The 24,574-nt window shown below is 40.6% G+C and overlaps 1 protein-coding gene across 2 annotated transcripts in view; it reads left to right on the forward strand.

Moving 5' to 3' along the window:
* The first annotated feature begins 1,007 nt into the window (after positions 1-1,007).
* The window catches only part of DERA (deoxyribose-phosphate aldolase), a 102,085-nt gene continuing 78,518 nt past the window's right edge, over positions 1,008-24,574 (forward strand). The window contains exon 1 of one of the 2 annotated variants that reach the window (XM_023643179.2): positions 1,008-1,297. In XM_023643179.2, coding sequence (XP_023498947.1) covers positions 1,267-1,297 — 31 coding nt within the window. In that variant the 5' untranslated portion in view covers positions 1,008-1,266. The remainder of the gene's footprint in view (positions 1,298-24,574) is intronic. The other variant, XM_023643180.2, reaches the window with a different exon arrangement.

Below are 24,574 nucleotides of genomic sequence, written 5' to 3' on the forward strand. Positions count from 1 at the left end.
TGGTCCGGGAACCAATGCCCTTGCAGATAGCGAGGGTCGACTGTCTATGTATGAATAGGATCTAGACACATCCAAAATATTCAGCAATAGCTACGTGTTGATGAGGCTAAGAGGTGGCTCAGTGTAGAGGAATGAGACTAGCATTACTTTTCCTGTTTAGCCTCAAAATTGCTGTGTGAACCTGACAATAAGAGCTTCCATTTGTTGAGCACCTTCTGTCTGCCATGACGTGTCCTAGGGGCTCTACACACATAACACAACTTCGTGAGGCAAATATATTTTGATCAGCCCACTTTACAGATAAGTAGACAATAAGTAACATTCCTAGAACCACCTGGTTATTAAGTGGAATTGCTGGTAGATTAAGGAAGAGTTCAACGCATTGGGAGCCTACACAATTTCTACTATACCCGGATTCCTCTCCCAACTTTGGTGTCTGTAGGCGTAGCAACGGAGATGTAAGGTACACCTGGAGGGACTGTTCTGAGACTCACATGCTCTCATACATCTGACAGCGCCTAGCACAGTAACTGGCTCACTGGAGACAAGTTAACTGGAGAGTTTTCTTTCTTTCAGCAGAGCGGTGGGGTCTCATTGTGGGTACAGATAAGTTGACTGGTAGCCTATGTTGAGTGACTCCAGACGATTTTAACCTCCTAGTTACAGAAAAGTCAGGCTGAAAAAAATCTTGGTATCACAGAATCAGAGTTTTAGAGCTCCACAATATTGCTGAGGCCGTTTCTTCCAGATGAGGAAAATGAAGCTGAGAAAGGCAGTTGTGCCAGTGTCACACTGAATTACTGTCAGAGCTGGGCTAAGAAACCAGGTCTTCTCTCTCCTAGGTCCCTTCGTGTCTCAGGTCCTGGCGCTCCTTCTGGTCACGAAGTCCAGATTAGAAGTAACAGTGCGCTCGGGGCCCTGGTTTGCTCCTTGACCTCCTTTCCAAGGCTGAGGGATCCCTGCTGCCATTTTGGGGGTGGGGCTGCAGCGCTCTGCACCCAGTCATGGAGAGGGGTCCCCTCCCCTCTGGTGACGCAATCTTACAGTTCAAAGTTTCTAAAAGTTTCTATTCGGTGCAGCCGGCAACTCAAGGATTCTAAGACGGGTTTTGCAGCTGGTGCTCGACGTCCGCGCCTCGCCGGGAGCACCGAGAGCATCCTCTCAGGGCCGCGGGCCTGGCTCCGCCCCCAGCGGGCCGGGGCGGGGCGAGCGCGCCGGGGCAGCGGCGGCCAGGAAGGAGGAAGGGCGGGCGCCGGGGACCGCGCCATGGCGGCGCACAACCTGGGCACCGAGCTCGGTAAGGACTGCGGGCCGCGCCCCTGCCCATCGCCGCGCGCCGGCCACCGCCGCTGGCCTGGCCTGGGCCCCCGGGGTGCTCGCCGCGCGGCCAGGGCCGCCGGGCCGCCGCTGCCCTAAGCGGAGGCCGGAGGCTCCCTCCTCGGCGCGTGACCCCGCCGCCCGCGCGCCCCCGGGCCCTCGGCTTAAAGCCGAGGGAAGCGGAGAGGATCCCACTCTCGTCTTCTAAGGCAAGCGTTCCTCTTCTAGCTCCCTGGTTGCAAAGAACAAAAACCAACCCAAAAGACCCCAAATAAATCAAACCAGATAAAAACCTTCCTTACCACTCTTAACAGACCCTGTGCGATTGAATGGTGGATTTCTATAGATAGTTTTTAACGCAGATGTATCCCCAAAGTGGTCGTGCTGGCGGAACACTTGTCAGGTGTCCGTACTACATAATTTATGGTAAATGGTGTATGATTTTATGTGTTAGGAAATAATAGTATTATATAGAATTCTGTTTGGGGGGCTAATTTTGAGAATACTAGCCATAAATTATACGTAACGCATGTAGGTACTTTTTTTCTTTAAACGTGATTGTTTTAATTAAACAGTCTAGACTTCAAGAGGGGTTCCAGAATTTTTGCTGAATGGTAAGAGGATGTGTTTATAAAGACAGTAGATTGCTCCAACCCCCTCCCAAATTGGTTCCCTTTTAGTCACTGCCTTTGAGCAAGTTTATGTTTTTAAACTCTAGTTCTGTCTCTGGAATGTGGACTTTAGTAATAAAGGAAAGTTCCCTAGATTGAAGATCTTTCTTTTGTTCACGATGTGTCTCAGGCGCCTAGAGTAGAGTGACACATCGCAGACCCTCAATCGTGTCTGTTGAATGAAGGAGTGGATTTAGACCTACTCCTTGCTTGGGCAACTGGGACATCTATCTTCCTCTTTTCTGAGTATCCTTAAAATTCAGTTTCATTACTGCTGTCTTTAAAGATATCTCAAGAGGCTTATAAAGGATGTTGACAGTGTGGCTTCCTTTCAAATGTGATTTTCTTTGGAGGCACCTGTAACGTGGGGTATTGTATAAAGTAACTTCTAAGGATCTCCCTTCTCTATGTCTGTATATCTGTAGACACTTGTGTACAAAAAGGAAAATATCAAAGATATCTGAAAAACAACAGAAAAAAGTACTTGACTACTGATTTTTCATTGGGGAGGTTTGGGGACAGTTCTGTAGGGTTCCGTGTTGTGTTAACAAGAGATTGTTTTAGGCATATGTCCACAGTTGGAATCATCAGGGACCATGATTACTGAGGAGTTTGTTTGTTTTAAACATGGATAAAAGAGATCAGCTTTAGCTAGTTGTTCAATGAAGAAACTTCATGCGATTTTGTTTTTTATGAAGAGCACTTATTCATTCAACAAGTAGTTGCTGAATACCGTTGTTATACTGGGTAGTATTACCCTGGGCTCTGGGATATGAGACGGACAAGGGTAGTCCTTGCTTTCAGAGAGCCAGGTCTGGTTCAGAAACTGGGCATCATGCCAAAGCTACAATTAAAATAATTGCAAATGTGATATGCAGTTATTTTCCATTTATTTTTGTCTAGTTAAGAAATTAGATGTACCCAAGCTGCCCCTTAAGTGGGTCATGATAACTGAGTGTTCTGACCATCTTGCATTATAATTTTTATTTTCCCTTTGAGAATCTCGATAAGAATCAGGGATGTAGGGAGCTCATTTCTGCCATTCCTAAGGCCTAATTTCGGTAGAGAATGCTGCTGATTTTGATGACGGTGATTTTCCACTGCAAAGTTATCTTTTTTTTTTTTTAAGTTTCAGGAATTTAATCTTAAAGTTAGGCAAAGTACAAGATGCTTGCACAGTAATTATTTCTCACCTGTTATGTGCTAGACACTGTGCCTAGATGCTAGGAATGATGGTAATGGTGAACATAGAGCTCTAGTGATATTCCAGCCACTATGCTAAATGCGTTTTTTTTTGGGTGAGGAAGATTTGCCCTGAGCTAAAATCCATTGTCAATCTTCCTCTTTTTGCCTGAGGAAGCTTGTCCCTGAGCTAACCAGTCTTCCTCTATTTTGTATGTGGGACACTGCCACAGCATGGCTTGATGAGCAGTGCATAGGTCTGTGCCAGGGATCAATCTGTGAACCCTGGGCCACCAAAGTGGACTGCACGAACTTAACCACTATACCATAGGGCCGGCTCGTAAATGCTTTTTTTAATCATCTCATGTAGCCTTCACAGCAGCCTTGTGAAGAAGATGATGTTATGATCCTCATTTTACAGATGAGCAAACTGAGGTACAGAGAGTTGTAAGTAGCTTGCCAAATGCCCGTTAGGCAGAGCTGAAGTGGCAGAGCCAGAATTCAAACCTAGGTGGTTTGGTGCTGATGCCGCATGCTTAACCACTATGCTGTGTCTGTTGGTGCTAACTAGGGCACTCAGTCTGTTATGCAAGAAAAGACAAGTGGATAGCTGGTGAATCATTTTACTGTGACTCTTTTAGGAATGATTTGCCTATGTCTATGTGAAAGGTTTTTTTAATTACCATAACCACGTTTTAACCATTGCAATTGGTTTCTGAGAAGATGTAGCTTATCCTGAGGGAGAATGGAAATATCCAAACTTTGGTGGATTATGAGAGTAGGTTTAGATGTCGCTGAAGAAGAAATGTTCTGGGATGGCATGTTAAAACCAGCCTTCCTCTGGGAATCCTCCGTGTAGATGTGCCCATGTACCTCAGTCGGAGCATCGCGGGGTCAGGAGCTGGGAGTGATGGCCAAGAGATCAGAGGAAACCAGTCCCCTCCCCCCCCCCCACCTTTTTTTGCCTTTTTGTAAAATCCCAGCTCTTATACTCCGGTCTTTGGGTTTACATTGGCTTCCTGGGTTTAGAAACCAATCCCGTCTCTTGGTATGATCTTTAGGTAAAAAGAAAGAAAGAAAGAAAAGAAATACTGAAAAATTTTTATAATTTTGTTTTGTTGATTTGGGATGGCTTTTTTTGGTCTTCTTTTATTTTTGTTTTTTGGATTTCTAAATCTGGACCCTCTCTTTTATAGCTTCCTGAGGACTAGAATCTCTTTAGTTGTAAACAATGCAATAGTTTAAAGAGTGTAGATTTTAGGTGAGAAATAATCTAAATCATTTTTCAAGAATCTCTATTATTTATTTATTTTTTTTAGTGAGACAGAAAAGCATTAAAGTTTGTCTTTGTGGTAGAAAAGTCAATCTCTGCTTAAAAAGAAAACATAAGGTAGCATATTCTTTACTAAGTGGCATGTGAAATTTTTTTTTTTTTTGAGGAAGATTAGCCCTGAGCTAACTACTGCCTGTCCTCCTCTTTTTGCTGAGGAAGGCTGGCGCTGAGCTAACATCTGTGCCCATCTTCCTCTACTTTATATGTGGGACACCTACCACAGCATGGCGTGCCAAGTGGTGCCATGTCCGCACCCAGGATCCGAACTGGCGGACCCTGGGCCACCAAGAAGCGGAATGTGTGAACTTAACTGCTGCGCCACCAGGCCGGCCCCCTGAAATTTTTTTTTTTTTGGAGAGGGTTGGCCCTGAGCTAACATCTGTTGCCAGTCTTCCTCTATTTTGTATGTGGGATGCTGCCACAGCATGGCTTGATGAGTGGTGTGTAGGTCTGCGCCCAGGATGTGAACCTGTGAACCCAACCACTATGCCACTGCACCAGCCCGGCATGTGAAAATTTGACTGTAGCTTAGATGAGGAAAGAATGGATTTAAAAATTTTTGAGATTTCTTCAGGGAATTTCCCAAGTGAAGTTAACTTGAGATTTTATTTTGACAGTAAAATTGATTTGTGCAATAAGATAGTGTGGATTTTATATCTGAATCCAATATTTTTTCTCCTTAATACTTAACATATGTATTTTTTTAATGTTTAATGGGGTACTTTTACAAATGTTATCTCTCTTAATTCTTCCAGTAATCCTTTGTAGTAGATATTATTATTCTCATTTCAGAGGTGGGAAAACTAAGGTTCTGAGGGCATAGTAACTTGTTTAATGTCTCAGAGTCAGTAAGATTCAAATCCAGATGAAAGTAGTTATTTTTATGTAATTATGGTATTGGTAATGATGGATTATCCTCCCAATCAATATTGATCATAAACCAGAATAACAAAATTTTTTTGCTATACTTTGCTCTTTTTAAACTTTAGAACTACCTCAAGCTTTTAGGAAAGTTGTAAGTGCAGTAGAAAGAACTTTCCTCTGAACCATTTGAGGAAAATTGTTGACTGACATGATGGATGCATCACCACTCCTGGATATTTGAACATTTCCTATGTGCAAGGATATTTTCCTCAACAGCCTCAGCACTGCAGCCATCAAAATGAGAATGTTTAAGTTAATACGTTGTTACCAGCTAGTCCAGGAACTTCATTCAAGTTTAGCCAGTTGTCCAAATAATGTCATTTTTTGGAGGAAGATTTGCCCTGAATTAACATCTGTTGCTGGCTTTCCTCTTTTTGCTTGAGGAAGAGTGTCGCTGAGCTAACATCTGTGCCCATCTTCCTCTGTTTTATGTGGGATGCCGCCACAGCATGGCTTGAGGAGCAGTGCTAGCATGGCTTAACGGGTGGTGCTGCATCAGTGCCTGGGAGTCGAACCTGCAAACCCCGGGCTGCTGAAGCAGAGTGCACAAACTTAACCACAGTATCACCAGGCTGACCCCAAATAATGTCCTTTATTTCAAAAAGATGCAGTTCAGAATCACATGTTGGCTTTGTTTGTCAAATCGCTTTAGGCTTCTTCAGTGTGGAATAATTGCTCATTCTTTCATTGACTTCTGGGACCTTCACACTTTTGCAGGGCACAGGCCAGTTATTTTGTAGAATGTTCTTCCTTGGTTTGTGTTTGCAGTGTTTTTTTTGATGTTGGATTTGGGTTACGCATCTTTGGCTGGAATATCACAGAAATGATGCTGTGTTCTTCTCATTGCATCCTATTAGGTAGCATGATTTTGATTTGTCTCATTATCAATGATGTTCATTTTGATCACTCGATTAAGGTGGTATCTGCCAGCTTTCACCACTGTAAAGTTACTTTTTAACCTTTGTAATTACTATGTGTTTTGTAGGGTGGTGCTTTGAAACTATTTAAGTATCCTGTTCCTCTGCAAACTTCTAATTTATTTATGTTTATTTATATTAGTATGTATTTGAGGTTTCCTATTTTCCCAATGGGTTATAATTATTACTATTATTACTTAATATTCAAATTGTTTCAGATTTTGCTAATGGGGGCCCCTTCCGCCTGACTTCTCTCATTTTGATTTGCCCCATTTTTTAAGTACTTTTGTGTTTTCTGGCTTAACAAGGTATCGAGGCTTATTTTATACTTTCCCTGCCACTGTATTGGAGTCAGCTGTTTCTCCAGGGAGCATTCCTTTCAGTAGATAATGGTGTTTAGAAGCCAAGATCTGGGCAGTAGGTATGTTCATGGTGACTGGGGTGTTTCTGTTCCCAAGCTCTTCACTTGGCAGTTCTGGAGAATGTATGTACCACACACTCTTACTTTTATATTAATCTAGTTATCATCTATCTCCATCTCTCTGTATAGGGAAAACCAAAAGCTCACACTGTTACTTCTAGTTCCAGTCCAACACTACAGGATTTATTCCAGTTTTTTCCCTTTCCATATTTGAAACACTCCACATGCTGAGCTGTACATACCATGCTCCCAGTAGACATTCTTCTCGACTTTCTCAGGCTCTGACACCCTAAGCTGGACACCTTCCTTGTCCTACTTGGGCTCCAACACCCTGCATCAGGCTGCTGCCTGCATTGATACCCCAGGGGGTCGGTGGCATCTGTGCCAGGCCCCCCTTCATGTAGATAGCTTCCTTCCCCTGCTTGTCTTGACTTCTCATGTCTGGCTGCCCCTTCATGCAGATACAGTCCATGTTGTAATTGGGCTCCCCCTGTGCATGACTGCCCCTCTCACTTGTTTGGGCTCCCAGACCCCACTCTGGGCTACACCGGCTCCCCCTCCTGACCTGACTCAAATATTTACCTTGCTCAGCCTCCCACTTCCCTTCCCATTTAGGACAATTGTTAAGCAAGGGAAGGGGAAGGGGAGCATAATAAATTTTTTAAATTTATTTTTATATGTTATAAATTTATACCTATATACATATATTTTTTTAAAGATTTTATTTTTCCTTTTTCTCCACAAAGCTCCCCAGTACATAGTTGTGTATTTTTAGTTGTGGGTCCTTTTAGTTGTGGCATGTGGGACGCTGCCTCAGCATGGCTTGATGAGCAGTGGCATGTCCGCACCCAGGATCCGAACAGGCGAAATCCTGGGCCGCTGAAGCGGAGCGCACGAACTTAACTACTCTGCGATGCTTCCGGGCCCCCTATATATATATTTAAAGAAACTGATGTCGCGTGCCCAGTGTTCCTGGCGCTTGTTACTTGTTGCTCATGGTAATGGCTGGGAGACCAGAGTGAACATAGCCTGGTCTCTGCTCTCGTGGAGCTCGCAGTCAGCTAAGGGAGAAGGCCTGTAAATGATGACAGTGAGATCAGAGTGAGGATGGAGGAGTGGTCAGATTGGAGAGATACGGAGGGTTCCACAGACAGTCCAGGGGAGCTTTTTCGGGAAAGGCTATTTTTGCTAGGGAGTAGTTTCTGCAAAGGAACTGAGCAAAACCAGCCTGGTGTATTTCATTAGCTATAGGAACCCAATTTTCAGATTTGTAGTATAATCTTCTCATTCTACTATAATGACTAGGAGTAATATTTTAGTGAAAAAAGAAGAAAAATCCTTTGTATTCTGGGTGTGAAATACATACACAGAGTCAATATAATGATTACGTAGGTTTTTAGATTTTAAATTGGGCATCCTTTTATGAATGTGAACTTTGATTTTATCCTAGAAGTCTTTTACAGTTTGCTGAGAAGCATGAGTGATGAGGCTGTCTTTTATTATTCTGATACTGTTATGATAAATAGGAAAAACTGTGAAGTAGTAATTTGGGTTTGTTGTTTAATTAAATAATTAAAAGTCCTCTATGGTGCCTGCTAAGTTAAAAAAAAAAAATTTTTTTTAAGCGTCTAAGCCCTGTGGATTTTAATTGTTAGGAAGGCAGACGAACTTCAAGTGCTCATTTAAAATGGGACGCCTCTGCCAGGAAAGAAAGACCAGTAAATGAGACAGCAGATAGAGCCCTTGAGGATGCCATTTAAACATGTCACTAGAAATTGTTTAAGTGGAGAGCTCTGGCCCTTTTAAAACACTGCCTGTCACTTGAGGATTGGGTCACCTTGAAATGTGTTCATCTTTGAGTTAAAGGCAGAAAAAGGCACTTTGAAAATTTCCAGTTAACTTTGGTGTGTGTTGTCTGCGTGTCTCTGGATGTAGCTCTCCTAGCCTGCCTCCGCCGGAACAGGCAGTTCCCTAGAAACCAAAGTGGTTGCAAGAGAAGGATAAATGTTTCATCTCAGCTCCAGCAAACTCTACAGATTTTTAAATGCTGAGACACTCCAGCCGCAACTTCTGACTGTCTTTGTACAGTCAGCCCTTCCTCCCCTAAAGCAGCGTCTGAGAGAAGAGTAGCTTCTCATAATTACTTCCTAAAAAGATGCCGCTTAACTGGTACCTTGCTTCTTTTGGAATGTGGTTAATGATGTCAAGATTGTGGTCTTTGATATCTGGTAAAAATTTTTATGCAAATTAACTGCTCTTATAATCCAGATTCAGGTGAGCTTTTCAACTGAACACCTTGTGGACACACTCCTGCCTTACGCCACAAAGTAGGCATATATGTGTGTGTACAAGTGTGTGATTTCATTCAAATGTCTAACATTTGACATTGAACTAGGTATCTGACATATTTAAGGTATAGAGATTTCTTGTCTCCTGATGTAGAGATCCTTGGATAAACATTACTTAAGAATATTTTAAAGACTGTTTTCTGGGAAAATTGTAGCGTCCACATTTATATAGCTACCTTTTTTTTTTTGGACATGTCACAGTTTCATAGCAGGAAGGCACCATAGCTATCTGTCCAACACTGTTCTGTACAGACGAACAAACGGAGGCCTAGGGAAGTTAAACCTTGGTCACATGGCTGGTTAGAGGCAGGCCTGGAGGTGAAACTCGGGCTGTCCCTATGCTGATTTATGCCAACATTGCATTACTCCCCTTGCCATTAATTAGCTTTCTAGGAGCTGGGTTGTGGCCCTGAATCAGAATCGCTTGAGATACTTATTAAAAAATGCAGATTCCTGAGCCCCACAGTAGCACTAGCCATATTAGGGGAGGAGCCCGGGAATCTGCATTTTCACACCTCCCCAGAGTATTCTTATGAACACTGCAGATTAGAACCCTGCAGGAAGCTGTAGAGTGACCCAGATTAATTAGAGGTTCAGAGAATGTTCGATTACTATCCAGTATTTTTTGACAAATCATTTCTGTGTCACTTTTACCTTTATATTAATATCTTTATATATCATATTTTTTATATTTGGTTAGCAAATTTCTGGAAGCAAATTTGGGGAGAAATTAAACTTATTTTCTGGTTGAAATAAGTGAAGAAATGTGTTAAAATGGGTATAAAGACATATCAGAAAAATCAGGAGGGTAAAGCAGTTATGTAGATGCATATATCTGAAGAGTGCATTGTGTCTGAAAAAGAGCGTTTTTTATTCAAATACTGCCAATGGAAAGATATACTCAAACGGTGCTCTTAATGATGGTTTTTTTTTTTAGAAATTGACATGAGCTTGTCTTCTCCATGCTCTCAGAGACTGGAGGAGACAAATCCTAAAGCTCTCCCAAACCCTGAAGATGTGAGATTGTCTCCCAGAAAGTGTAATATTGTTAATTTTCTGGTGGAGGAAAGAACATATTCGTGTTTCCTTGGAGAGTATTAATTAAGTTTGTATTGTGGACTCAGAGAGGAAGGTGGGTTGTGACAATCTGGTGAAATAGCTCAAGCTCTGTCTGTGGTGGTGTTTTGAGAGAAATTATTTTTTTCCTTCAGTATGAAGGGTGAAACTTAAATGCTTCTAATAATTTTCCAGAGAAGAAATAAGAAACTTATTTTAGTCCTCTATGTTTATAAGCGGAATTTATTTTCCTTTTTTTTAAGATTTTGGTTCTTCAGGCGGCAGTTGTTGTTATACTCCCACACTCTTCCATTCAACACATAGATGCAGAGTACCTACTGTGTCCTCAGCACTCTCCATGTCTTTGTGAAAGAGACAAGAGCAGTAGAAGTTGGGTGGCCCTGCCCCTGAGAAACTTGCCTTCATTGAACTTTAGAACATCACTGGGAAAGCACAACGCTTTACTCTTCTCAAGGAAAGCAAACTTTGCTCCTCATTAGGATATGGAGTTGTGCTGTTTCCAGTGATGAGCCGGCCAACGTGGTATTTATTGTTAACCTTTGGATAATCATTTAAAAATACTGTGGGAAATCTCTTGAGCTAGGCAAAGATGGAATATGGGTTTTTATCAGTGAAAACACCTCCGTGGATCTCGCTCTACGAAGAAAATAGTCACAATTTCAGTCTGCAGAGGAATACTCTCTCTCACTGGTTGAAGTTTTACATTAGTTACTACATAATATAGGGAAGCTGTGGGACATGGTAATTAGCATGTAGAGTCCAGACAGTAGGCATTGGTCTAGTAGGCTGAGACTGAAGATGTCTCAGAGAAAAGCAGAGTTCTCTCTACATCCTAAAGAAAGTTAAGTGTTTTTGTGCTTGACAAGAGTACTTTTACAGATCAAATTGAAATTAGGCATCCTATGGAGTGAGTGTCAGGGAATCTGTACTTGGCCATGTATGCTTCACTCAATGCATTGTGGTTTATCTGGGAACGATACAGGATTGGGACCCAGGCGTTCTGGTCCTAGCCCTGATAGCATCTGGCCATGTGACCTTGGGTAGGGGACTTCACTGCACTGGCTTGTACTTTCCATATCTGTGAAACAGATGCATGACAGTGTAGGTTCATCTGTTGTAACAAATGTACCCCTCTGGTGGGGGATGCTGATAATGGGGGAGGCTGTGCGTGTGAGGGGGCAGGGTTTATATGGGAAATCTCTGTACCTTCCTCTCAATTTTTTTAGGAACCTAAAACTTCTCTAAAAAGTGAAGTCTATTTGAAAAATAAAACAAAAAACAGACGTGTGATCTCTGAGAATCCTTTTAGTTCTGAACTGCTTTGTCTTCTGATCATTACTTATGATTACCATTCTGTGGAATTGTTGGTCTGTGATGGTCCCTGTGCTTGGGATTCATACCTTCTCCTTCCTTCTTTGGCCATCACAGTCCTCTGACTTTCAAGGCTCTAAGTTCCAGTGGTCAATGTATGACTGAACATGATCAAACACATTATTATATATTTTCTCTCTCTCTAGATATTTTATGAATGTACATCTTGACTTCATAAATCTTTATGTAAGCAGAGCCTTTATTTTGTATTCATTCTTTCTATGGCAGAGTATTATGGTCTTACTGTTTCTTCTGTAAAAAATATCTTGTGGATTCACCTCCTCCTCTTTTCTTCTGTTCCTACCCTTGGCTCCTTCTGTCACATGCCTAAATCACAATAGTGTCCTCATATGTAGCTGATTTCTCTACCTCTGGCCTCTGGCCTGAAAGTATGACTTTCATTGTTTCACCCCCTCTGGGAAAGCTTACGTCGTCTCCTCTGCCAGACTGTTCACCACTCACCTCCTGAGGTTCTTTGCCTCCTCTTATGGGACCTACCGCTGCCAGTCTTGTGTTTGTGTGCCGTCGTGATGCTTTATTAATAAGCTGCTTGAGGGCAGGATCTGTGTTTGTTAGGTCTCTGTATCCCTCATATCGCTTACAGCAGTACTTTTCATGATGTATGTGGTTGTTTTTATTAGTTTGTTAAATGAAGGAATAAAGAAGCATTACTGCCTTTTCCAGGAACTTACAGTGGCTTTTTACTGCTTGGCGTGCCAGGCCCAGATGTTTTGCTCTCTCTCTTTGAGGCTTCTGGGTCATTCAGCCCGTTCCTGCTACATCATCCCCAACTGCCCCCACCGCCCTCGGAGGTCAAGCTGAAAGCCCTCCACTCTCATGAAAGCTTCTCTTCTTCCTCAGTTTAGCAGATGCCTTTAAACACTTCATTATTTTGGTTTTTATTCTCTGTAAGTTTTCTTCTTATCATTTTGATTACATGTTCCTTAACACGAAGGACGATCACTGCTGCGTGAGAGGCGTACCTATCTGCAAACTGGAGAATGAATCAGTGTGAAGGTTTTACTGTCTTAAGTCTGAAAAAAAGGTTTAAACTTACGCCGTTTGGGATGAAATGTTCTTAAAATTAAGTACCTTTAAGAAAATATTTTTGCCTAATTATAAAAGTAATGCGTGGCCATCATAGAAATTTTTAAAAACTCTTAAATACAGAGAAGGAAGTTAAAATTGCCCAGTCTCTTCCCCCGGAGAAGTAGAACTCTTAGTTCCTGTCTGAGGTTGAGTCAGTAGGGTAGAGTTTAATTGTTTTTGGTGACTTGGAGGATCGTTGTTACAGACATATGACTCCCTGTAAGCACTCAGTATCATAAGTACTCAATAAATATTAACTTTTAGTAATAAAAGATATAAATGGACTCCTGAGGCTTTTAGAGCCACTTTCCTCTAATGAAGTGGGCCGCTCTGCTTTGCTGGTTCACTGAGTGTGTTTTGAATACATTTTTTGATTCCTCTTCTGTGATTAGGATGTCACTCTTCTGCTATTGAGATCCCCACCTTCTGATGTGCTGTTTCGAATATGCACGAGGCTAGAAACAAGAGAATTGAGGTTGCTAGAATTGTGATTCAACTAAGAGCCAGAGGGTTCTGAGTGGAGCTTGTAGCGCTGCCTTCCCCACATTTGGGGCTCTGCGAGAGAGAATTCAGCCTTAAGGCCCTAAGCGTCCATTATATACAATGAGTGAGTTTCTCTCTCATGCGTCTGGAAGGGGACTAGTTCTCCATTGGGAGGAATGAGAAAATAGTTGTTCAGGTCTTCTTTTGCTCTCTGGTTCAGATGAGGAACCCTGGTTGAGAAAGACTGCTGGGGCCCTTGTGATGAGTCATGTGCATAAATGCATCTGTGATGCTGTAAAATCTCAAAATCCCCTTTTCTTTCTTATTTTTTGGTTCTTGTCAATATGCCAGAAAGGTCAGATTTAATGCCTCCTTGGCTTTTTTTTTTTTGAACAATGGTTGACTGTTATCTCATGGCACTGTGATGGGCTCCTGGAGGGTTCTTAATAAATATATATTGTTAGGCCGGTTGATTCTTTTTAACCTTTTAATTATGGAGGTTTTGAAACACTCACAGAAGTTGAGAGATTACTACGATGTTCCTGGCCCCCAGCTTCAGCAGTTATCAAATATGTCCCTTGCTTTGCTAGCCCTCCTTTTAACTGTAGTCTTCTAAAGTAAATCCAAAGTGACATCATGCCATTTTATCCCTCCTACTTTGATATATTTCTCTATAAAAGCATTATATTGTTACAAACTACTTGATTGTTACCATGCTAACAAAATTAAGATTGATTTACTTAAAAAATTTTTAAGGGAGATGCTCTTCTCTTCTCTTCGTGAAGATGGTAATGCGAATATTATAATAAAAGTTAATATTTATTGAATCTCTACACTATGCAAGGTATAGTGCACAGTACATGCATTAGCTTGTACTTCACTCCTCCTGACAACGTTATGTAGTCAAAACTGTTTTTATCCTGATTTTACAGGTAGGGGGGCTGAATTTTGAGAGATGAGGCATCTTGCCCGTGGTCATACAGCTAGCAAGGGGGTGTTGACTTGGGGCTCAGCCCTGGTCTGTGCGACTCGAGAGACTGTGCTTAATCTGAAAACTACACTGCCTCTTTACAAACTTACATTTTTATTACTCATATAACCTCACATTCCATATAGGACCAACTGCTAATTACCTGTCTTAATTGGAAACCCAAAATGAAGGTAGATAGGAAATCTGTAGATAATCTCCAAGTCTTATTTGTATTAATGATTTTTAAATTTCTTGTTCATTATTCCTCTTATAGGGGTTTTAAAATAAAAATTATAGGCTGGGCCAGTGGAGCAGTGGTTAAGTTCACATGTTCTGCTTCAGTGGCCCGGGGTTTGCTGGTTCGGATCCTGGGTGTGGACCTACACACCAATTGTCAAGCCATGCTGTGGCAGGCATCTCACACAGAAAGTAGAGGAAGATGGGTACGGATGTTAGCTCAGGGCCAGTCTTCCTCAGCAAAAAGAGGAGGATTGGCAGTAGTTAGCTCAGGGCTAATCTTCCTCAAAAAATAAATAAATAAAATAAAATAAAAATTATTACTTTAAACTGTATATATTTGCATTTTGGACTATATGGTATATGTGCCATGGGCAAGCGATAAGAACAGGAAAAGACCAGGGGCCTAGATCAACCTGTTTGGATCATTAAGCCCTGAGTGATTGGGAGTCAGCTGACGTCAGGGGCACGCTTTATGAGACGGGGAATTTTGCCTCTGGATGCACCAGCCTCTTGCTGCACACTTTCCCCACTCCTTTGAGGGTGCCTTTCCTTTGTTTAAATGCCGTCTGGGAGAAGAACAGAAAATTCACTTCCTACATGTTAATGTGAGAGATTGATGGTGTAAAGAGCTCCTTTATCCTGGGAAGAGTAACTTTCATAAGTACCAAGGAATGGCACTTTAATTGTGCAATTTGAAATATTTAACCATAGGGAATATTTTTGCGGAGAGCCTTCTTGCTATTCTTGAAATCTTCCCATTTTGACTTCTGTCCACTCTATTTTGTATAGTTGACCTTAAATAAGTCCTCAGCCTTCTCGATCTGTAGCTGTTAAATCCTACCCTGAAGACAGGAGTTCCCTTCTCTCTGAAAATTGGACCAGACCCAGCTCCTTTAGAAAGCTGACTCAGTCACGTGACTTCCACAGCTGCTTCAGGTTCACCTGGCCCGGTGCGGCAGACTGTGGGAAGCCTGTGTACCTGTGGTGCACCAGAAGGGGGAATGCTTCCAAGAATGAGGCCGCGGAGTTGTTGTCGAGCTAACTCAGAAGAACCTCTGAGTTGGCACATCTAATGACTTCTTTTTAGAAGAAGGGGTGGTGGTGCTTTAAAGTTTTTGATGACTTGTCACAGAGCATCTGAAAGCACTGGGAAAACCAGCCACCTTGTCAAAACCGATGGCACAAAAGAACTTCTTCCTGAGGAGAAATCGCAGGAGATCAGGTGCTGTGGGAAGCGGTGTTTGGAATCAACACCCAGCAGGTGGTGATTTCCACTCTAATTCAGTCTTGAACAGATATTCCCAGACAGTGTTGGCAACCATTGTGCTCCATAATGTAGCGGGGGTTTGTTTGTTTGTTTTAGGAGACAATATCAACTCAAACCCTGTCTGCTTGCAGTCAGGGTATTTTAGCACATGTTAGACGCCTGCTGTTTAAGGGGTACACCTACATTCCAAGCTCCTTCTGTGTTTGTTTAAATATATATTTAAACACAGATAAAGGCATTCCTGGGGAGCCTGTGGAAAGTAGGGACCTGCAAAGCATTTGATATTTTCTGGAAATCAAAGGGTAGTATGAAGGTGATGGAAGGCATGTATAATGCATAAAGTAGCTGCACAATAAATGTTTCTTATTTTCATCTTTCTTTCAAAACTAGTTTGCTTTGATTTCAAAGGATAATCTCTTGTCCCAGTTTGAGAATTTGGTTATGTAGTTCTAGACTACCCAGATTAAAACTTTCTGTTAATAAATATATGTGTTGAGATGGTTACCTATTTAATTAAGTAAAGCTTTTTTTGAAAGGAAATTGAACTTTGAAGTCAGACTGCCTGGGATTCAAACCTTGATTCTTCTACTTATGCTTTTTGAGTTTTCACACCTAGAAATATAGCGAATAAAAACTACATCACAGAGTAATCGTGAGGATTAAATGAGGTATTACATATAGAGCAAGTGGCATGGTGCCTGGAATGTAGTGAGCCGCAGTGAGAGTTATTTACCTTTCCTTTTACCCAAGATATAATAAGACTGTTGGAAAGTTCTGACCTTAAAGCGAAAGAATAACTGATTGTGAACAAAGGTATTTGCTGAGTGGACTATAGCTGAGGTTGTGAGGGAGAAGGTCTACGCAGTTGGAGCCCCCGTGTATACTGGGATGCAGTGGGAGTTGAAACTAGACATGTACTCAATACTTTCATAGTGATTTGCTTTCCTTCATATGGAAATAGATAAAAGGTAGTTATCACTGCGGTATTTTTTCCCCCAGATGTAAACTTATCCATCCCAGGTCCTGTCCTTTTCTTTCTTTTTTTTTCCGTGTGATCAGTGTCTTTGAAAATTGATCAATACCCAGATTATAGAGTAAGTTCTCATTTGATAAATCTCTTAGTTGCCACCCTATGTTTATTTTAGATAAAAAATCCTAGACAGGTACTCGTACGCTATTACTTGAGAATGGCAGTATTTTGGGGTAAAAGTAGACATTGGTTTTAATATTCAAATATAAAAATTTTAATTAAAAATTGTGATTCTCAGTAGGTCATTTAAAAAATACTTGCCTAAAAGATTAAGTATCAGGAATAGTATGAACTCACAAACTTTAGGAAATAAGTTCTTAACACAATATCCTTCATAAAATGTCATTCATAATTTACTGTATCTTACTTTAAAGGTAAAATTTAAAAGTAAATGTTCCTGGGAGGGGTAATATATTACCTTAAATTCATGAGTAAAGTACAAATGACCAATAATAGAGTTTTCCTGAAATGAGATTTAAGTGGGACGGTGTGTGGTGAGAGCCGAGGACATTGACCATGGTAATGGGGTAATCGGTTTCAGGAAAAATAAGTACAGATTTTATATAACCTTTAGGTTTCATTCACATATTTATTCTTTTTTTTCTGGAGCTTAACGTACTTATTTAAATTTAAATGAAATAGTTTTTATTATGATTTTTAGCTCTGTTCTGTAGCATTTAAATTGTGTTTCTGATATTGTGACAGGATTAATTGTGTGCACGTGTGTTTAAGCATGTAAGTATCCTTGCACACTCTAACTTGTGTGACTAGCACAACATCCAGCACAGCTAGCAGCTTTATGAATAATATTTTCTATTGATGTATGGTATGAATTCAATAAATAACAGGGTATTTGGGGACATTTGCAAACTTTAATTTATGCAATTCCATCACCAAGTCTTTCATAGAGAGGGAAGAGTTAAATAGATTTTCTCTGAAGCTCTCAGCTCTTAAAATAATTGATCAAATCTTCTCAAAGGACTGAGCGTTGGATCTTTACCCAACAGGGGGCCAAAGTTTTCCAGCTCCTTGATGAATTTCTCTAAGGTCTAATGATTCTTTCTGAACACCAGGCACATTTAGGGGCTTGGAGAAACTCCCATCAGAAGTTTTCCCAGAGTACATTAAATTGAAAGACGTGTATTTGGAAATCCAGATATGGTTTAGTAAGTCTTATGGAGTATCGTTATGAGAGTGTATAGTAGTAAAACCCTGGTTTTACTTGGCAGTGAAATGTCTTGTGATATGGGACATTTTGTCTATTAGCAAATTTATTTAAGCTGTTAATTTGAAAAGCATGAAAGAGGACTGATTTTTAGATGACAGTGTTCGAAGCATATTGTCAGTTTAAGGATTAATCCACAACGTTTTTTGGTATGTAAGAGTGTGTGTGTGTGTGTGTGTGTGTGTGTGTGTGTGTGTATTTATGTGTTTTCCAGAGCTAAGTATGTATAAACCCATGTAGATCCCTAACTTGCTTTACCTGGCACAGTAACAGGCATAGACAGAGGCTGGAGAACCAATACTTGATTTAGACTGGTAGAACGAGTCCATTTCATAAAGGTGAAGGACAGGCCAAGTAGAGTGTAAAAGAAACTGTGAAGGACTTTTTGTCTCTTCTCTCTCAGATATTTTCTCCTATCCTTACAAAGCAAAATTTCTGGGATCAGTGAGATTTCAGTCATAATGTAAGTCCTAGTGGTCTATGAGAAAGGAGACATTGCATCTTTTAGGAGTATAATGATAAACTTTCTAATGGCGCTTTTGAAATAGAAGGAAGTGAAATAGCAGGATAGAACTTAGAGAATTATTGGGAGATAATCAGTGATCCTTAAGGTTGGGTGTATGTCTGGCATCAAATCTCTTGGGAGAATTGTTAGAACAATAAAGTAGTTCACAAGTGTCAAAAAGTTTATAAACACTGCTGTGAAGTTGGCTTTTTAGGTTCAATCCTAGGTTAGGTTCAAACTCTGACTCCTAACTGAGTTTTTTGGCCAGCTGATCTTTTGAGAAGATCCCTTTGAGAAAACAAAGAAATGTAAATAGTACCCCCCATGCCCTTTTATTGTACAGCTTAAGGCCTGCTGGTATTCGTCCTGATTAGTTGTAAAATGCTCAGTCCTCTTTTAAATGGTATTTTAATTTTTATTGACAATATGTGTATATATATGCTTTAAAAAGACATGTCTACAAGAGTTAATACAGCAAATTCCTGTCCCACTCTGCTACATCCATAATTCCCACTCCTCAGAAGCAACCTTTTCTTCTTGTAGTGCTCTCCGTATTTCAAAATAACATTCATTTACTGTTGTTCTTAATTTTTCAGTTTTAAATTTTATTCCTTGACTTTCTCCTATGGAAGATAAAAGATTTAGCTCTCGTACTTTCTCTCCCTCCTTCCTCTCCTACATCCCCTCTTCCGTCTTCTCATTGTAGTAATGTAATTTTAGTTAGATAAATTTTCCATATTTTTATTATGACTCTGTATGTATTAGTATATAAAACATGGTATATGCTTGTATAGTATAGAATTTAGCCTTGCCCAGAGAGAGGTCCAGCTCTTGCCCTCGGCTCCTGGGAGGTAGTCTCTAAGCCCTTCGAATCTCCTGCCTGGTAAGAGTGTCTTTGTTTACCTGGGGGCTTTGGGCCTCACTAGATAGTTAAAACAGTGTGGTTCATGGTGAATGCTTTGGATCATGGGTACCAGCTGGAAGTCTAGTGGGGCTGGAGACTGAGGTCAGCCACTTGGGGGTTAGCCATGTCTTTGTGACCAAGCCCCAGAAAAAACTCTGGACATCAAGCCTTGGGGAGCTTCCTTGGTTGGCGGTACTCTGTGCATATTGTAACACATCCCTACTAGGAGTAGTTAACAGTGTCCATTGCTCCACTGACAGAGGACAACTGGAAGCTCTGTGTTTGGAATTCTCCTGGACTTTGCCTCATATGTCTCTTCCCTTGGCTGATTTTATTCTGTATCCTTTTGCTGTGATAAACCATAACTGTGAGTATAACAGCTCTAGCTTTCAGTGAGTTTTGTAAGTCCTAGTAAATTATTGAAACTGACCGTGGTCATGGGAATACCCTCCCAAACTTGTTATTGCTGTCAGAAGTCGGGGTTGTCTTGTGGACTTCCTCCAAACTTTTTAGCAGTAAAAAGCTCATTAGAAGATTTCTGGGCATGGATGGGGCTTATCAAGCATAAGATCATTTCGATGGGCCATTTCATTGAAAGACTCCCAGTTAATCAGTAACTGTGGGTCTTTTTTCTTGGCCTGGTTGCTTTCTGCAGAGATGAATCCTCCAGTCTTTTGCCTGGGGGAACATAAGCCTGACTCAGAGAAGAGTAGGGGAGGGAAGCTGGTAGGAGCACTGAATATTGACTGACTTATTCCTTCTATTTTTTTCTATGATTATCTTGACAGCAGAAGTAGTACAGGGTGTTGAGGGAGCACATTAGCAGGGGCACCTACTGTCTATTGGGCATCAGGGAAAGCTTCATAAAGAAGGTTTAAACTGATACCTGAAGGATGGATGAGAGGGGTCTAGCCGGGTGAGAATGGAGGGAATAGTATTCTAGGCTAGGGCTTATACATTTATTTGAGTAGATGTGTCAGTCCAACTTGGGGAAGTGGAGCAAGGAAGGTGTCAGTTTGTTAAAATGGTCCACATAATCCAAAAAATAGCACCGGGAATATAATATCAAAGGCACTTTGTAGAATGAAGGGAGAACTTCTGTTGCTGTTTAATTACGTTAACTAATACCATGTCTTTTTCAGATATGTAAATAAGGGCAGTGAGATTCTAAAAGAAATCTTTGCTTGAGTCAGGATTTAAACTTAATCACGTTGAGTATGAGAAGTTTGACTTTACGAAGAGTGGAATGCTTACATTCGTCATAAATTTTCTTAATTTGTCTTCAAGTTCTTTGTTGACTTTGCCTTCCAGCTATCTTTTGAGGTTTGGTTTTTTTTTTTTTCGTAATTCCAATATCACCAATGAGAGTCGTTTTAAGTGCATAGATACTGAAATGAAATTTAGATTAGCTGTTGCTTATATCTGAGAATTTAGATGGCAAATGAATGGTTTGGAGAACTTTTGCACTTGCCTTCTAGGACACTAAGGCAGACTATACTTGCACTTCCTGGGTCTAAAACTCTCGGCGTCTTCCATTTGTCTATTGAATTAGATTGAATAGTCTCCATCTACCAGTCTTTGCCTTTCACAGCTTCCTGGCCTGTCTTTCAGGCTTTGTTTCTGCTTCTCTCTGATATGTACTTGATTCTTCGGGAAAAAAACCCTAAACTTGGTTCTTCCTGAACTAAATTTGAGTCTTTCCACCTCAGGATCTTGCTTGCGATGCTGCTCTTCGCCTTCCCGGCTACCCCTGTCCCCAATCTCTACCTCTTCTTCACAGATGGTGGCATAGCTCTTCCAACATGGCATTTGGTTTTTTTTGCCACTTTCCCCATCAGGCACACTCTCTTTCTCTTAAACTTCCATAACGTTGTGCACCTCATTTACTGTGTTTTCTCATTAAAAAGGCAGAAAAAGAAAAAGAAAAGGCAGAGGAAAGCATAAGGGTCCTTATTTCTACTCTTATTTTCACAACCCTAGGTTGCAAGTTTTCTAACTTATTTTGGCACCTAGGGTGATAGGACTTGTTAAATTTGTTTTAAATTTGTTTTAGGACTTGTTTTAGGATTTGTTTAAATTTGAATTCAGATTCCTGGTTATTTTTTTCCTTTGTGATCTTTTTTCTTTAAGTGCGCTCAGCCCACCCTAGAGAATGCATATAAATGATCTGTTATCCTTGTTCTAAATATCCCTTCATAATACCCACATTTTATTTACATTTCCATTTGACATTGTAATTTGATATCACTGCTTGGCAGCCATGCTGTGGTAGGCGTCCCACGTATAAACTAGAGGAAGATGGGCACGGATGTTAGCTCAGAGCCAGGCTTCCTCAGCAAAAAGAGCAGGACTGGCAGTAGTTAGCTGAGGGCTAATCTTCCTCCAAAACAAAAAAAACCAAAAACAAAGCAAAAGAGCCTACCTGTTTGGAGCTATTTTTATTTTCAAAGAAGTAAATGTTTGTTGTACAAAATTAGCAGAAACTTGACTGTAGTTTTCCCCTCTTTCCGTTCCATCTTATCCACCAAATGACCAAATAAATTAATGGTGGTCCTTCCAGTATTTCAGGTCTAGAGTCTTCTGTCTAAATTTCGAGATTCTCCATGACCTGATACTACCTTACCTATGCAACCATATCTTTACTCTCAAACACAACTTTTTGCCATTGTTATTGTTCTGGGAACATGCCGTAACCATTCTCAAATTGGTCTTCATTCATACTATACCCAGTATTTGAAATGTCTTGTCTCTCCTTGACTTGTTAATTTTTATTAATTTATCAAGGTGAGTAGGCTTGTTGAAACCTTCTCTGGCCAGCCTAGTCTTCTCATAGTGACTGAGTTGGAGCTGGAACTCAATCTCCTGCCTTCTTCTACACTGTCATGTCCTTTGTTTAGCACCACTGCTGAGATCGATTGAATGGTGACTGTCACACCTAGTTGTCTGGTTCTTTCCTCCTTGTCGCTGATGGCTTTCTCACCCTGTGGTTAAGTTAATCAGAGACCACCTATGTCATCAAACCAGCTGTACTGTGATAAAACCTTGTAAGACAGCTGAGTGCCCACCACAGAGTCAGTGCTCCATAAACAGTTGTCCATGGTTTTCTCCAAATCCAGTGATGATCCATATCACAGAACCAGAACCTAAAATTCCTTTTTTCCAGGGCAGTACTACACACCCAGAGCTGGTGCCCCGCATGCTCCTGTGCATCTGCATCCTTGGCAGTCCAGTACAAGGCCTGAGTAGATGGCCTTGTGGGTTTGGATGTGTTACCAATGTGCTGTTAAAGTTTTACGATAAACTCACTTGGAACTCTAGTATATTAAAAACGAAATGGGTGGGAAACTATTGGATATTTCAACTGCCCCTTTCTTTGACTTCTTGATTCAAACCAAGAGTACATTTCTCAAACAGCTTTGATATATGGATTGCTGAAGAAAACTATATAGTCCCAACCTGGCGGGTTAAGAGTTCTTTGAAATAGTTAATAAAATGTCTCATACTGGGAACCTGGTAGAAATACTTAGTTTCTGAAAAGCCTTTTGATAATGCTTCCCCTAAGAGTTGGAGAAAAATGCCAACAGAGTAAAATGTATTGCTTTTTTCATAGATTTAAACATATTTAAACAATAACAAAAAAGAGTAGAAGAGAAAAGCTACTGTCCATTCCCCAGAGAGGTCAGTCATTGGTCGACACCAGTTTTATTACAGCAAATGATATTTTCAATGCTAACAGAACTCTTTGGAGGAGAGTTTAGAAAAACAATTGATGGACAACAAGTTAAAGATATTTTGAAAACCTCAAAATATGTAAGCTTTGTAAATAAATTGAACTGAATTTAAAAACATGGGCATCTATTGCTATGATATTTTAACTTACAGAGTTTCACTTTAATTTTTTAAAAGAAATTTAATTGGGGTATGTCTTAGTTTGTTCAGGCAACTGTAACAGAAATACCATAGACTGTAGAGCTTATAAACAACAGAAATGTATTTCTCACAGTTCTAGAGGCTGGGAAGTTCAAGATTAGGGCACTGGCAGCTTCAGTGTCTGGTGAGGGTCGATTTCTGCATTGACTGCCACCTTTTTGCTGGAACCTCACATGCCAAAGGGATGAGGGATCTCTCTGGGGCCTCCTAAAGGCCTCACCTCTAGATACCATCACACTGGGGATTAGATTTCAACATACAAATTTTGGGAGGCCCCAAACATGCAGACCAAAGCAAGGCAAAATATATACTGTAAAGTATGCCAGTATTAAATGTATAGTTTAGTTTTTCCACAGCTGTACAAATGAGTCTTAGTGTAATTTGATTTATACATTTGTATTAGTGGAGTGTTAAGTATATACATTTTTAAAGTTTGGAAAGAAAAAATAAAATAATTCCTAGCCTGCCATCTTATACTTGTGAAGCAGTTTGCTGTTGGAAGCTCTCCATATTGGTTTTTGTATGTTATGTATTGCTATGAAGTAAATCGCTCCAAAGCCTAGCGACCTAAAACAACAATAAACATTTGTTATCTCCCACAGTCTCTGTGGGTCAGAAATTTTAGAGTGGTTTAGCTATGTGGTTCTGGCTTGGGGTCTCTCATGAGGTTACAGTCGAATTCTCAGCCCAGGCTGCAGTCAGTCACCCGAAGCCTTGACTGGAGCTGAGATCCACTCCCCATGTGGCTCCCTCACATGGTTGGCAGTTTAGTGCTGGCAACTGGAGTCTCAGCTCTTCGCTACATGGACATCACCCTAGGGCTGCTTGAGTGTCCTTATGACATGGCACTGGCTTCTTCCAGAGAGAGGGATCCAAGGTGATAAGGCAGAAGGTACAGTGTCTTTTATTAACAAATGTTGGAAGTCACACACTGATATTTCCACAATATGGTATTGGTCACATAGGTCAGTCTTATTCATTGTGGAAGGAGATGAATACCAGGGGATGAGAATCACTCAGGGCAATTTTGGAGGCTGACTACCATGGTTTCCCCTGTTCATTATGTTATTTATTTTAGCTTGCTTTTATATATAGTTTCTTTTTATTACTAAAGATTTCAAACATTCGGAAAAGTAAAAGGACTAATATAAAAACTCATATATACCAATCACCTAGACTTCACAGTTGTTAATAATTTACCATTTGCTTTGGCAATTTTTTTCTGAAATATTTTAAATTAAAATTACATGATGACATATCACTCATAAATGTTTGCTTCTGTAAGGAATAAAGATATTTTCTTACAATACCCTGATATTGTCACAAACCAAATTAGAAATAATTCCTTGATATCATCTAATACCAAGTCC

This window comes from Equus caballus, chromosome 6 (genome assembly GCF_041296265.1).
Source record: "Equus caballus isolate H_3958 breed thoroughbred chromosome 6, TB-T2T, whole genome shotgun sequence".
Taxonomy (NCBI): Eukaryota; Metazoa; Chordata; class Mammalia; order Perissodactyla; family Equidae; genus Equus; species Equus caballus.